Source organism: Kogia breviceps, chromosome 11, assembly GCF_026419965.1.
Source record: "Kogia breviceps isolate mKogBre1 chromosome 11, mKogBre1 haplotype 1, whole genome shotgun sequence".
Lineage (NCBI taxonomy): Eukaryota > Metazoa > Chordata > Mammalia > Artiodactyla > Physeteridae > Kogia > Kogia breviceps.
In genome coordinates this window covers 68,546,212-68,561,461 of record NC_081320.1, presented here as the reverse complement: position 1 = coordinate 68,561,461, position 15,250 = coordinate 68,546,212, and the positions used below count along the sequence as shown (strand labels likewise).

At 53.8% G+C, this 15,250-nt stretch overlaps 1 protein-coding gene across 1 annotated transcript; it reads right to left on the bottom strand.

Annotated features, from left to right (window-relative positions):
• Positions 1-9,508: 9,508 nt before the first annotated feature.
• On the bottom strand, positions 9,509-14,184 carry ZFP36L2 (ZFP36 ring finger protein like 2). Its single transcript, XM_059079336.2, has 2 exons — positions 13,433-14,184; positions 9,509-12,903 (listed from the first exon to the last, which is right to left on the bottom strand). The coding sequence occupies exons 1-2, from the start codon at positions 13,481-13,483 to the stop codon at positions 11,473-11,475; spliced, it is 1,482 nt and encodes a 493-aa protein (XP_058935319.1). The 5' UTR covers positions 13,484-14,184; the 3' UTR covers positions 9,509-11,472.
• Positions 14,185-15,250: the final 1,066 nt, after the last annotated feature.

Genomic DNA, 15,250 nt, shown 5'->3' with positions numbered 1-15,250 from the left:
AGGGGGGGTCACGTCTACCAAGGAGGAGTGCATTTCTCTCCTGTTCTGAACGGCCTCGCAGGTGGGGAGGGCACAATGACCCCACCATTCCTGAGCTGGGAGACCCTGGGCAAGTGTCTTCATTTCTCTGAGCTGCGTCTTCTGCATGTGTCAGATGGGAGCGGACGGTACCACGCTCATTGTGAGGGGGCGGGGTGGGGGGAGATGATTTGGTTGTACAAACAGTTACTGAGGCCCTTTGAGGGGCCAGGCTGGGGCGTTCAAGGAGGAACATGCCATTCTTGCTCTGAAGGAACTTCCAGGCCAGTGAGGGAGACAGAGGCATAAGCAGCTGGTGTAGGACAACGTGCTCTGTGCTCCTACAAAGGCCGGTACGGGGCCCTGGCGGGCTGGGGGCGGGGTAAGTGGAGGGGCTAGATCTGAGGTTGAGTTTCAGCTGAGGCAGGGGAAGCAGGGGGCCGTGGCAGGGGGCCGGGGTGTCCCAGGCAGGGGCACGGGCGGAGCAGAGGCCCAGGGCTGCGAAGAGTAGCAGTATCGTCGGCCATCGGTGCTCCAGGGCAGGTGAGGAGCAGTGAGGATTGAGGCACAGCCTCAAAGGGCGCCTTTGGAAGCTTGGATTTGAGCTGGGGGTGACGCTACCGGTAGGGTCACAGGGCAGGAGGGGCATGATAGCCCACGTGGTTTAGAGGCAGGCTCTGGGGATGGTGGCTGAGAGGAAGAGGAGCTGGGGGCTGGATCCCCTGCTGTCCAGGTGAGGAGGAGCCTGGGTTGCTGAGGCGGAAAGACAGAGAAGCAGGAGGGAGTGTCCAGGCCTGGTTAGAAAGCAGAGTCCTTTGGTTCAGGCAGCCTGAGGGAAGGGGTAGAAGGAGGCAAGAGAAAGACTCCAGGAGGACCCCAGGTTCTGGCGTGGGGGACTGGATGGATGTGGTGTCACAGCTGTGGAGACAGGGACACCGGGAGGGGTGGAAGTGAGGGTCCATGTCTCTGGGCTGTCCAAGAGGAGGCGGTCCCAGGCTGCTGGGCAGGGCTGTGAGGTGCCACCAGGGGTGGGCAGTCCCTTCATCTCTCCTCCACTGGCATTTACAGTCTATGGGACAAAAGGGCAGTTTAGGAATATTTTGGACTCTCTTGGCTTGTGGAGGGAGGGGGAAGCCATCAAGGGCACCATGGATGTGTCCCAGGACTTGCTTTGGAAAAGGACAACCCTTCAAGGGTTGGCATGATAGAAACTTCCTTACTTACAGTTGTTTGCATTTTGCTAGAACACTCCAGAATAGCAGAGTTGTCCAACAGAACTTTCTGCAACGATGGAAACACTCAGTGCAATAGCCCCCAGCTACAGCTGAGTACCTGCCACGTGGAAGTAAGTTTTAAAGTTTAAGTTAAATGTACATGGCACATGTGGCTAGTGCATACCATAATGGACAGCACAGATCTATCTAGAATTTCTAAAGGAAAGCAGTTGTTATTCTCATCTTAAGGCCCAAGTGGTTGGGTGGGTTTGGTGGGGGCAGATGAAGGAGACTCCCTGAACCCCTTCGGACTGGGTGTCTATTGATTGGGTGTGGAAAAAAAAAACCACCAAGAGAGCAGTAACAAACTGTTAGAGCATACTTCCTATATGCTGGGCTCTATCCTTATGACATGGGTTGACTGATTCACTTGAACTTCATGGTAGCCTTCGGAGACAGGTCTGACATTTATAGATGGAGACGGCAAGCCACTGGCTCATGGTCTCACAGATGGCGGTAGCAAGGCTAGGCTTTGAACGTGACGGCTTAGGCTGCTACCCACTCTGCTAGCCTGCACACGGTGTCCTCTGTGGGACTCTGAGCTGGGCCCTCTCCTAGACGCTTCACCCATGACATCGTATTTTGACCCTCCTGGGGGCTTTGCGTATCAGAAACTGCATGATCATCCGCATTTCAGAGATGAGGAAAGTGAGGCTCAGAGATTTGCTCAGGATTACACAGGTAGGGAGTGGCTGTGAAGTGAGATTTGAACCCAGGTCTGTGGGAGCCCTGGCCTGTAACCCCTGCAGACTGGGCCCCTCACAGAGTGGTGGTGACACCTGCCCGGAGCCCTCTCATGTCCCAGGCCCTGCAGCAGCTCTTGGCTCCCCGGGCTGTGCTTTGTAAGCTCCTGGTATGTCCACCCTACAGACCCTCCAGGGCCTCCCCCTGAGAAGCCAGGTGAACAGAGAACATCCAGAGACCTGCTGCTCTGAGCCTCTCAGCCCATAGGGATTTAGGTCTGCTTCAGTGAAAGTCAATATTCAGCATTTTTTTTTTTTTTTCGGTATGCGGGCCTCTCACTGCTGTGGCCTCTCCCGCTGCGGAGGACAGGCTCCAGACGCGCAGGCTCAGCGGCCATGGCTCACGGGCCCAGCCGCTCCGCGGCATGTGGGATCTTCCCAGACCGGAGCACGAACCTGTGTCCCCTGCATCGGCAGGCGGACTCTCAACCACTGCGCCACCAGGGAAGCCCAATATTCAGCGTTTTTACCAACAGCCCTACCTGGACAGCTCACACCTAGGGAGGACAGTGTCCTGGGTGGCCTCTTCCCAGGGCTCATGTAGAAACCCAGAAACTGGGGGAAGTCTCCAGAGGGCTCCTCCCGCACTCTCTGAGCCTTTAGTCTTCTCATCTGTGGAATGAAAGGGCAACACTAGGTCATGGTTTTTTAAACCTTTTTTAGCATTAAAATTGGTTTTATAAGGACTCATTTTTTTTTCCAGTCTACTCTCCATACAGCCCAAATCACTTTAACACGTGAATGTGTCTGTCTTACTCCCCAGCTTAAAATCCTTCAATGGCTTCCCCACTGCTCTGGAGACAATGCCTGCCCTCGTGAAGCTAAGCATCTAAGAAGGAAGGACGATATATACATAAACAAAGGCATTTAAAATATGTCAGAGGATGACAAATACGGAAAAAATAAAGCAAGACGAGAGATGCCAGATGGGGCTGCTGTCTTGACACGGTGGTCTGGATGGCCCCCTGAAAAGGAAATTGAAGGAAATGTGGAAAAGCATGACGGATGGAATAGTAAGTGCAAAGGTCCTCAGACAGAGAGTAGGTCCAGCATGATTACGAACCAGCAAGGAGGCCTGAGTTGTATAGGAGCAGGATGAGGGAAGGGAGAGTCAAGGTCAGAGGGGAAAGGGATAGTGGGTGGGTGGGGAGGGACAGACAATGTAGGACCTTGTACACCTTGGTTAAGATTTTAGATTTTTTTTTGTGTGTGTGTGCGGTACACAGGCCTCTCACTGTTGTGGCCTCTCCTGTTGTGGAGCACAGGCTCCGGACGCGCAGGCTCAGCGGCCATGGCTCACGGGCCCAGCCGCTCTGCGGCATGTGGGATCTTCCTGGACCAGGGCACAAACCCGTGTCCCCTTCATCGGCAGGCAGACTCTCAACCACTGCACCACCAGGGAAGCCCAAGATTTTAGATTTTATTCTGAGTGAGGAGTTTGAGCTGAAGGGTGACTTGAACACATTGTGTTTTAAAAGCACAGGTGAGAGGGGCTTCCCTGGTGGCGCAGTGCTTAAGAATCCACCTGCCAATGCAGGGCACATGGGTTCGAGCCCTGGTCCAGGAAGATCCCACGTGCTGTGGAGCAACTAAGCCCGTGTGCCACACTACTGAGCCTGCGCTCTAGAGCCCACGAGCCACAACTACTGAGCCCGTGTGCCACAACTACTGAATCCCGTGCACTTACAGCCCAAGCTCCTCAACAAGGGAAGCCACTGCAATGAGAAGCCTGCGCACCTCAATGAAGAGTAGCCCCTGCTCTGTGCAACTAGAGAAAGCCTGCGTACAGCAACGAAGACCCAATGCAGCCAAAAAAAAAAAAAAAAAAAATTTAAAAAAGCACAGGGGTGGTAAGACAGGGTCTACCCTGGAAAGAAATACTGGAAGACTTCTTGGAAACCTCCGTTTCTAGACAGTAGGGAGTAAAGCAGGAGTCTGAGAGGCAGCCTAGGGTGATTCGAAGGAGCCACTGCTTAGCTTCCTTTGAATTTTGCTTCAGCCTTTTCCTAGCTGCTTGGCCTCAGGCCTATGACAACTTCCCTGAGCTTAGTTTCCTCATCTTTGAAATGGGGATAGTAACAGTGTTCCAGTCTTGGCTATTGTGAACAAGTGTTTTTATGTGGTCACCCGGTGGAGCATGTGTCATTATGTAGGGGAAACAGACATTAATAAAACAGTTACAAAACCAACCGTATCACTTTGGAAAATAGTATAGCAGTTCCTCAAAAAGTTAAATGGGAGTTACCATATGATCTGGCAATTCTACTTCCAGGTATAAAACCAAAAGAACTGAAAACATATGTTCACACAAAAACTTGTATATCAATGTTCACAGCAGCATGATTCAACAATAGCCAAAAGGTGGAAACAACTCCACCGTCTAACAACTGATGAATGAAAACAAAATGTGGTACACCCATACAATGGAATACTATCCTGTCATGCAAAAGAATGAAGGCTGATTCACGCTACAACATGAATGAACCTTGAAAATATGTACACTCCGTGAAGGCATGGATGACATCCGTCAACTCACCTTTGCTCCTGCACTGCCGGCATGTACTGGACAATCAAGAACTATCTGTGGGATGAATGAAAGGTGCAGGGCAGCATCCCAGCATCCCACCCCTTGGATGTCTGGACAGAATCACAGGGCAGTGGAAGGGAGCCTGCCAGCACATCTGAATCACACCAGCCCTGGCCCTCAGCAATATTTGCCTCCCGCCCTGCGGCACCTTGGATTTCCATCTTCACAACGTATCACCTTGGGAGTCTGGACCTCCTGTAGGTGCTCGAGAGAGTCCGGCCCTGAAGCTTCAACAGTAGCCAGGCCAGGGAGAGACAACCAGGGTCACCTGCCATGCACCTCATTCAAGTTCCTCTCCCCTGAAGTGCACCCCTTCTCCACTCAGTGATGCAGGGGAACAAACAGCAGGTCGCCAAGGACTCACAGCTCCTTCTCCAGTGGTGCACGGCTCAGAGACTGTCCTGCAAGTGGCCTCTCATTCCAGCCACTCCCGGGGTGGGGCGGAGGTGGTGGAACTTGGTAAAACAAGGCCTCGGGCCTGCATTTCAAAGTGTCTCCCCTCTGTGTAAAATCGGCACCAGGCCCAGCAGAGGGGTCATAGGCCACCCCACAGCCTGGCCCGGCCTCCTACAGAGGGGTCACTGAGAATTCTGTGTCTCATCAAATATTGCGGGACCACGGAGTTGTATTTGAAAATAATTTTAATTAGCCGGAAACTAGGAGTTTAATAAATGGAAAACAGAGAACTTTCCAAGGCCACAGCTGGGAAACACTCGCTTTTTAAAAAATTCCGCCTGGCTTCCCAGGCCGGCTAAACACCCTGACACAAGGGCCCAATTGCCAGAGGAATCCACAAGGAAAACAAAGCTTATTTTTAGAGAAATATTTTAAACTCGGTTTCAGCGGGCTCAGGAGTTTTCTTGTCTGTCTAAAATCCTTAATATCTTCCCTTCTATTTCAGAGCTGCCTCTCACCCCAGAGGGCATAAGAACTGCTATCTGACAAGAGCTATTTCTGCAACAGATGAAAATAAAAGGGCCCCTCCCCCTTCAACCAGAGAATTAATTGTTTCTAAATATGTCTCTGCACTCGGGCCCAGGAGGCCTGTCCTTGGCAGGTGTGACCGGCAAATAAAATGGGTCTGGGGTCCCTGCAGGCTGAAGGCCTGTCTGCCACCCCCACCCCCCCACTCAGCCCTGTTCTGACCACTGCCCTGCAGGAAGCGGCTGACAGCCTGGCCTCCATTTCCGGGTTTTGAAAACAGTTTTTAACCTGAAAGAGGCCTGCTAAAAAGGACCGCTTTTCCTCCAAAGGTGCTAAAAAGGACGCTTTTCCTCCAAAGGCGAAGGCGTTGTTAACACTCCACCCCGACAGAGACACACCCCCATCACGTCCAGACCCAAACATACAGCCACACCCACAGATCCTTTCCTCCCACACCTACCCACACACACACAGCAACAGGCGCACCCACACCCACACTCACACCCGGACACACGCACACAGGGCAACAGACACACTCAAACCCGTACCCACACTGACACACACACACATCCACAGATCCATATACACACATACCTATAACCACACACAGAGCAACAGACACACCCAAACCCACAACCACACCTACACACACACACACACACACACACACAGCAACAGACACACCGAAACCCACACTCACACACATACACAGATCCATATACACACATACCTATAACCACACACAGAGCAACAGACACACCCAAACCCACACCCGCACCCAGATACACACCCTCACACACCTACACACACACACACACACACACACACACACACAGACTGAAAGATGCCTTCAAACCCACACTCACACATACATACACAGCAATAGACACACCGAAACCCATAACCACACTCATACACACACACCCCCAAACCCACACTCACAGATTTCCATACCCACCACCGACTCTCATACCCTACAGACATGTACACCCCTCACATATCAACATCCCACAGATGCAGCCACACACACCAGTATTCCCCTACAGCAACCCCACACACAGACACAGACCCCTGCCACGGAGCAATACCGCGCACGTGTGCACACCCACACAGATAGACAAGGACCCAGATATCCACCCTCCATGTGGATACCGCCCCCACACACAGACCTCCTCCCATACATATACACCCTTAGACACACACCCACACTCATACACTTTGCAGGTCTAGCAAAAACTGTCAGGAGAGGTTGGGAGAACCCACCTAGGCAGGGGTGGGCCTGGAGGTGCTGTGGCTTCCTGTTCCCCGGGGCCCCCCCTTCCCACAGGGCTCGCCCAGCAGGCCTGTCCAGCCGCCAGGCCCTGGCTCCTCCCTGACCCTCCTCCCTCCTTCCCTCCCTCCCTCCCTCCTTGGCCTTGCTAGCAGCACAAACTGGAAGTGCCTTGGATGGCCGCAAGTCTGCACATCCCCCAGAGAGTGAACAAGAAAAAACAAACACGGTTAAATGAGGTAACAACAATGGAGAGTGATTACGGGGCCCTGATGGGAGAAGGTAAGCCTGGCTGCTTACCAGGGGCCACATTGTCTCCCATTAACTCAAAGGCTAGGGAAGGTGCAGAGACCCAACTTCTGCTTTCAAGATGTGGCCAGAGTCACATCTGCCCTCACTCTTGTCACCACGAGCACAACTGAAGGAGAGCAAATGCCTTGAGTTGGTTCCCTTCCAGGTTCAAATGCTCTCTTATGGGCCTCCTCTCTGCATACATCTAGCCTGGGGGTTTCTGAGACTCTCCCAGGCAGACTTCACCACTGAGCATCCCAGTGCTGGGCCAGACCTGCAGCCAAGAGCTATATGCCTGTTTGTCTTTCCCACATTGGGCCCTCCAGTCCTGGTCCTATCGTCGGAGTTCCTGAGCCACTGCAGGGCTCGCAATCCTCCATCTACTCCCAAGGGCGGGTGCAGAGCTTTGGCCTTCTCAATAGTTTTTGTGTGTCCACACCCTCTCCGCAACCCCATACACTCAGCAGTAGATTCAGACAGAGTGAGAGGTGGAAAATATCTACATGCATGCATCCCTTCTCTGAAATAATTTAGAAGGTGGTGCACACTAATTGGGTTGCTTAAAAAATACCTTAGTTTTCAAATAGCTAGTGGAAATGCCACTATTAAGACATTCTAAACACAATCACACTCTGGGCTCATTTGCACAACTAACTCCCAAAGAATTTTATCTTGAGTATAATTCAGAAGTCAGTTTTAGTTCCGCTCCCCAGCCCATGATAGGAATCCTGGCTTGTTCTTACTTGCAGTTTTTACTTCTAGTTCCCTTAATTTGCAAGAAAACTTTTCTAAGGGTGATCAAGCAATTGTAGAGCGTTTTGTTTGCTGTTAATTCCAGCCGCTGCAGAAAGACAATGACCCACATACCCTCCATTGATCTGCAGCAAGAGAAAATTTCTGAATGATTCCCCCCAGCTTTCCACGCTCCACTGGGTCTAAAATACAAAAACATCAGCTCTTAGCAGTTAGGCTTTCAGACAAACCAATTTTTAAAAATGAATGTGGCTTACCCCAAAAAAAGAAGTCTAACATTCCAGTTGATCAAAAGCACTTGTTTAGAAAAATGTCTTGGAATGAAGTGGAAACAAGGCCTTTGAAATGCAGTTTGGCCTATATAGCACCACATTTTAGACTTTTCCTCGCCATTGCACATTCTTTATGGTGAAGAGGCCTAGGAGCCTGCAAGGTCTTCACCCGTCGAGCCCTCCTTGGCCTCAGGCTTCCCCTCCCCCGCTGCTGAAGCCGCCCACCCGCCCCTCCCCAGCCAGGGGCCGGCATCTGGGAGAACTTTGAAACTGTTTCCCATCCCCTTTGGCAGCGAGCGCCCAGCACCAAAACGCTCCGGTTAACACCAGCGCAATCATCGTTAACGTGAAACAGCTGCCCGGGGCCTGGCGCGCTCCACCGACGGCGCCCTCCCCACCAGGCTCAGCTGTTGAGACCCGGGAGACCCCGGCGAACACAGGCAAGAAGAGGAAACAAAACTTTTGCTAAAAATCTTACTTACTTTGGAAAAAAAAAAAAAAAAAAGTCTGAACTCTGTGTATGTTGGCGGGGGCGGGATAGAGAAGGAAAAACAGGAATTGATTTATGAACCACAGTTTTAACTTCTAAAGTGATTGTAGGAAAGAACCATACTAAGGTTTTGTTCAATTGTGTGAGAATCCGCAGACAGACTGATGCTTTTTTTTTTCCCTTCCTTTTTTCCAGACCTGGGTTGGATTTGCTTTCTGGCCGCTTACAGTTGTCTCAAGCACAGACACTAATCCTTTTGCATAAATAACGTGTGTGCTCACTCCTAGAGGAAGCCGTCCACATAAACATTACCCAGATATGTTTAACCTGTTTCATCTTCCTTCTCTTTCTGTCCTCTGTGCACAAGGACACAACCAGGCTTTCCAAAGTCCAGGCCAAACCCTGGTTCTCCCGCCCAGGAAAGGCTGGGCCTTAAAGCCCCCATCCCCAGTTCAGCCAAGGGCTGGCAAGACCCTTCTCACCTAAGCAGTTTGGTTCCCTGTGCGTCCCAGTGGGAAAAAAAAAAAAAAATCAGACCTTCAGCTGCCACTGCAGACACGTGATCCGCTTGGTGACTCACAGGCAGGCCACACGCCTCAGGCCTCCCAGCCAGGCCCAGCCACCAGCCAGTCAGCCAACATGGGGGTACATCTTATTATCAAAGAGAACGGCTAATGCCCTTGACGGTCCAAATTACTTTCTTTCAGCTAAAATAACTTGTATATAAAATATATAGGGGGACAGGCTCTTCTGAACTCTGGCTCTGCCAGCTCTCTAAACCCTAACCCCCAATCCCTCTAAGACCTGGTTATAATGCCTGACAGTGGTGGGAAGCTAGAAACCTAGATACTCCCATTTAAAAAAAGGAAGCTATCTTACACATTAATACCTTTTTTTTCCCAAAAGTTTTATTGGGGGAAAACTACAAAACATTTACAGTACAATGTTTACAGTCACAATTTGTAGTGAACTGATTCCCCAAATATATTACAACTCAAGTTGACTTAACCTTGTTACATTCAAATACCTACTTCTGTCAAAGTAGTCCAGAATACATACATACATAGTGCTCCAACTGTACCTACGTACAAACAAACTACATCTACTGCTCATTCATCCGCTGTCCAGGAAAGCATTCCTGCCTTTCCACACGGAAAAAAAAAAAATTGTACAAGTTTTGGAATTTTCTGTAATTAAACAAGGCATATTCATGTACTACATACCATTTTAGCACTAAGAGGTGGCCTCTTCACTTTATAGCTATATTAAAAAAAGTGGTAAAAATCTTTTCCTTTTGTGCAGTTGAACCCATCCTACATTCAAATTCTCTCAAGCACTAATAGACAAAATACTTATTTGGTTGAGGAAGATTTAAGGCAAGTAAGTTCTGGCCCTTCCAAAGGCACTGTGAGATTACCCCCCCCCCCCCATTATTGCTACATGTCTTTATATGCAGAGTATGTCACAGTAGAACTGGTGAAATAAGCAAACAAAAAACATTTTCTGCTGATTTATAAAGATGGAATGAGAAAAGCATGCCACATGTAAGCCTGATTGCAAAGTATGTGGTCACTTTTTTTCTTTTAAAGTTGGATGGGCTGCAACCATTATACATTCTAAGAAAAACTCATAAGATATTCCTCAAACTACTTCCACAGCATCAAGATAAGATTTCCGTAAAGAAACCATGCAATCTTTCAAAATTTACGTAAACAAGGAAAGAAATTAATGAAATAAATATTACATACAATCTCTTAAATTAAGATTCTTTTTACTCATTTACAATAAAATAACCAAGTGAAGTTACAAAAGGCATATATTACTGTGAAAAGAACATACACTCCACATTTTGCCGATTAATAATGGCAATCATAATTTAACATAATAAAAGAATATATATCTATTGCTTTTCATCATACTTGATAAATACAGTATGAACAAAATTTTCAATGTATACTTTTCACAAGATAATAAATAAGTTAAATAGTTTTTTTCATATTGAGTTGTGGTGCAGTGGTGCGAATCAACTCAAAACAGCTAAAAATTCAGCAGTTATTCCCCAACAATTACAAACTAAGCTCTGCCCAAGGCTTCCAGAAAGAGCAGACAAAACGGTTCTAACTTAAACATCCACTAAGTGGTGGCAATGAAACCAGGAACCAGTATGAAACTTTGGAATGCAAGGGTTTTTTTTTTTCCAGACATATATAACTTTGTTAAAAAACACAAAACACCTATGGAGCTGAGGTCTACTATCAAGGCATATTCTTGGCAGAATATTGGATTTAAAAGCTTATAGGTTTAGCAAGGTGTTGGTTGGCTTGTTTGTTTACACTGGTCTGAGACAATTAGGAACCTCTCTCAAGATAAGAGTCCCCGCATCTGGACTGTAACTAATGCTTTGCAAGTGAAGATATGGAATGGTGGTTGGTAGCTGCTGGTGCCAGGTTGATTTTACCTAAAGTCCCAAACTCATCGGAGACCTAAAAAAGTTTGTTTGGTTTTTGTTCTATTCGCATCACAACTGCTCTGTTGTGAATATTTTGTTCAATACAAAAAGTTCGTTGGCTTTTCTTCGCTCAACAAGAATGAAACTTCGTAATAATAATAAAAATAATAATAAAAAACAAAACAAAACAAGAGGAAACCGAAAGGGGAGGGGTGGGGGCCCCTCCCGGCACACAAGTTCGAGTCCAAGTGCTCGGTGCGGCCTGCAGTCTGCTTGTGGCCGAGGTCAGCCCCACACACTCCCGAGCCTCCCTGCCCCTGGCAGGGGCAAGACTGCAGGGGCGCCCTCCAACACCCCCAGAACGGCCTTCCCTTCCTCCTCCTCACTAGCGCCCTCTTGCCTCAGTCGTCGGAGATGGAGAGGCGGCTGAAGATGGGCAGGCGGCGGCCGGGGTCGAGGCTGGGGGACTCAGAGCCGCTGAGGCTGCCCGAGCTCAGGGAGCCGCTCAAGTAGCTGTCACGGTCAGACAGTGAGTCCGGGGGACTAGGCGGCGCGTCGAACACTGGCGACTCGGACAGGCGGCGTGGCAGCTGGAAGCTGAAGGGCGGCGAGGGCGGCGCGGCGGCGCTGGCAGGGAGGGGCGCGCTGGGCGGCGCCGGGGGCTGCGCGGGGGGCACTAGGCCCTGCTGCTGCTGCTGCTGGCTGCGATAGTAGGCGGCGGCGGCCACGGCGGCGAAGTTGTGGGTCTGGATGGCGAGAGGTGTGATGAGGCTGCTCAACTCCGGGCCGAAGGCGAAGGCGTTGTTGGCGCACGAGGCCGACGAGCAGGTGGCGCAGGGCGCGCCCGGCGCGAGCAGGTCCTCGGCGCCCCCGGTGCCGTACAGCAGCGCGGCCGCGGCCGCTGCCGCCGCAGAGGCACAGCACGTCGGGGCGCCCGAAGGCGTGGAGGCAGCCGAGGCCGAGGAGCAGGACGAAGCGGACGAGGAGCAAGACGAAGCCGAGGAGCAGGAGGGTGGCGGCGGCGTGCGCGACGTGGGGCTGTCGAGCAGCAGGGGCGACTCCAGGCCCCCCGGGGGCTGGTGGTGGCCCGACGGGAAGCCCGAGAAGCTGAGGCTGTGGTGCAGCTTGGGCCGCGGCTCTCGCGGGAAGCCCAGGTGCAGCGCGTCGCGGGCGCTGAAGGTGCGCAGGTCCCCGGAGGCGCCCCCCGACGGCGCGGGCCGCCGCTCGTCGGCGTTGTGGATGAAGTGGCAGCGCGGCCCATAGGGACAAAAACCGATGGTGTGGAAGGTGCGGCACAGCTCAGTCTTGTACTTGGGGTGCCGCGTCAGGCTGCGCAGCTCGTGGAAGCCATGCGCGAACTGGCACTTCTCGCCGTACTTGCACGTGCCGCTCTCCTCGAAGGGCCGGCACAGCTCAGTTTTGTAGCGCGTTGAGTTGATTTGGGAACCGCCGCCCCCCTTCTGCTGCTGCTGCAGGTGCAGGAGGTGCTGGCTGCGCTCGCCGTTCTCGCTGAACGAGCGGTCCCGGAATTTGTTCTCCTTGTTCAGCAGGGCCGTGCCGCCGCCCCCCGACGGCTCCTTGAGGGTGCCGTAGGAGGCCGGCCCGCCCGCCGCCGCGCTGCCGCAGCTGCTGCCGTTAGCTGCGCCCGGGAACTTGGGCGAGCAGCTGCCGGGGCTAGGCGCGGGGTGGGCGAGCGCGTGTAGGTTGCTGGCTGAGTGCCGTCGGAGGAAGCCCGGCGTGAAGCCCGAGTTGGGGGCGGCGGCCACGGGTGTCCCCACCGCCTTCTTGTCTAGCATGTTGTTCAGATTGAGGTTGGCAAGGGACTTCTCCGTCTGCCAAAAAGGAGGGTAGCGGGGAAGGGATGAAAAGTGGGAAAAGGAAGAGGGGAGGGATGCGTTGGGGTGAGTTGCAGAAGAACCACTTCCAGCCCTCCAATTCTTTTTTTTTCCGGATCTCGACTCGGCCCCCAACCTCCACCCTTACACGCGCACAAGAATCAAGTTCGCGTTGGGAGGAGCCGGACTCTCCACCCCAGGCCGCGCTGGGTTGCGACATGTGATCCTCAGCCGTGGGCCGCCGGCCTGGGCGGCGCAAACCCCGTCCGGGAAGCCCCGGGCAAGCGTGGTTGTGGTCGGCTGCGGAGAAACTAAACAGCTACAGCGACTCCCTCCTGGCCTTCCTCCCCACTCCTTCTCCCTGTCCACAAGGTTCGAGCACACACTGCTAACTCCGGCATTTTTCCCGAGCCCAAAAAGTCAAGGCGGGAAGAGGACCCCCAAAGCCGAGGACAGAAGGCCAAGCCTGAAAACTCGAAGGGCTTCCTGCTTGCCCATCCTCCTCCCTCCCTGCTCCTCCGCGTACCTTGCACAAGAAGTCGATATCGTAGAAGGCGGACAGAAGCGTGGTCGACATCTTTCTGGATCCTGTAATGGTCGGAGTTGCAAGCTGGGAGGTCCGGAGGAGCCCTCGGGGCGGCGCGGCCGGGCTTGAGCCACGACGAATAACGGGCGAGGGGCGGGGGAGGGACCGAAAGTTTGCTGGGGGGCGAGAAAAGAGGGAGCGGGGGCAGCAGCTTGAACTGGTTTGAGGGTGCCCGGGAGTGCAGAGTGGGGGGAGAGGAGAGTGAAGCTAGAGCGCTTCTCCGCGCCCCGGGGTGCCCGGCCCGCCCCCCCCGCGCGGAGCCGACGGCAGCTCGCGGACTGCTGGAACTCAGCCGCCCGAGAGCGCGCGCCCTATATAGAGCCCCGAAGCGCGGCAGCGGCTGGGCGGGCCTGCCGCGGGGAGGGGACAGAAGGCTGACCCCGCCGGGGTCTCCAGGCAACGCCGCCCTCCGGCTTGCGGACGTCAGGCGGCTTCCTGGCCTCCCATTGGCCGCCGCCAATTTTTTTCCTCTGGGGGAGGGGGCGGAGAGGCCTCGGGGCGGGGCTGGCCGCTGGGGCGCCCGGGGCGGCGTGGAGAGCTCGGCCCAGATGGGTGCTGCTGGGTGGCGGCGGGAAGGAACGGCTCCCCTCCTCTGGGGCTGTACTGTTGGAAATCCCCTGCACGTTTAACGTGGCCGGGTTTCTACAGCCTTGGACGTGTCTTTCCCCGCCCGGTCCTCCTAGGCGAAATTGCGGAGCTTTTACCTCCCACCCTCGGTTTTATACTGGGCGCGGGAATTGCAAAATGCAAGAATATTGCAACCGTCCGCGCGGACCGGCTGTTTTTGCTAAGGGTGCTCCGGCCGGGGGCGGGGACTCGGGGCCCGAGTCCGACCGGTAGTGGCTCCATCCCGACTGCACGTGGAGACGTGGTGGGGGTGGGGGCTGGAGCGGCCACGCGGGCGGCTGCCAGGGCAGTCTTGCCCGGAGGAGCCTGCGCCGGTTCCTCCGCCCCTCTTCCCGCCCAGCCTGCAGTAAACAGGGCTTGAGCGCCGAGCCCTGCCGGGCAGGGCTGAGTGTCTGAGGACAAGGCGCTGGCTTTGCTAATCACATCACAAGACCTTGAGCCAGGGCCAAAGGCGCGGAGTGGCGCGGGGCGTCCCGGGCGGGGGAGCCGGCTGGGAGGACGGGAGGAAAGGCCAGGAGAGCCGCGCAGGCATGGAGGCACTTCCCAACGCCTCGTCCGTCTGCTGGTCTGTCCGGCTTTCCCCAGCCCTCCTGGGGGTTGTGGTACAGCTGCCAACCGAGGCTCCCGCCCGCCCGCCCCAGCCTTGGCCTGGCGCGCCCTCCTAGTCCCTTAACTCCCGGGCCGTTGAGGGCGCCGCGCCCCGCCTTAACTCGTTGTGGGCTGCGGGCTCCGGCTGAGGCCGACCCGCAGCCACGCTGGGCTCGGCACCGAGGATGCGCCTGGTGGGCTCGCCCCGGTTTCCTTCTCTTGCCAGCCCCACACCCCAAAAGCTCGCGTTGGGAAATGCTCTTTGCCAACGGCGCCCTCCGGGTACGGGGCAGACACCCCCCCCTAGCGCCCAGTGCAGCTAAGGCCACTGTCAGCCCCACTGGGGCAGATCTGGAGTCCGGTCCAGGACACTTCTCACTCCGCGTCTACGGATATGCTGCCAAAAAAGCTGGAGCGGGGCCCATGATTTCGCACACCTGGCAGCCTAGGCTGTAATTGGGCCTAAGTTGGAAGGTCCAGTACCCGCCAGGGAAAGAAGCTCCCGAGACCCACGCCCCCTTGCCCAGTTGATCTTGTTTCTGG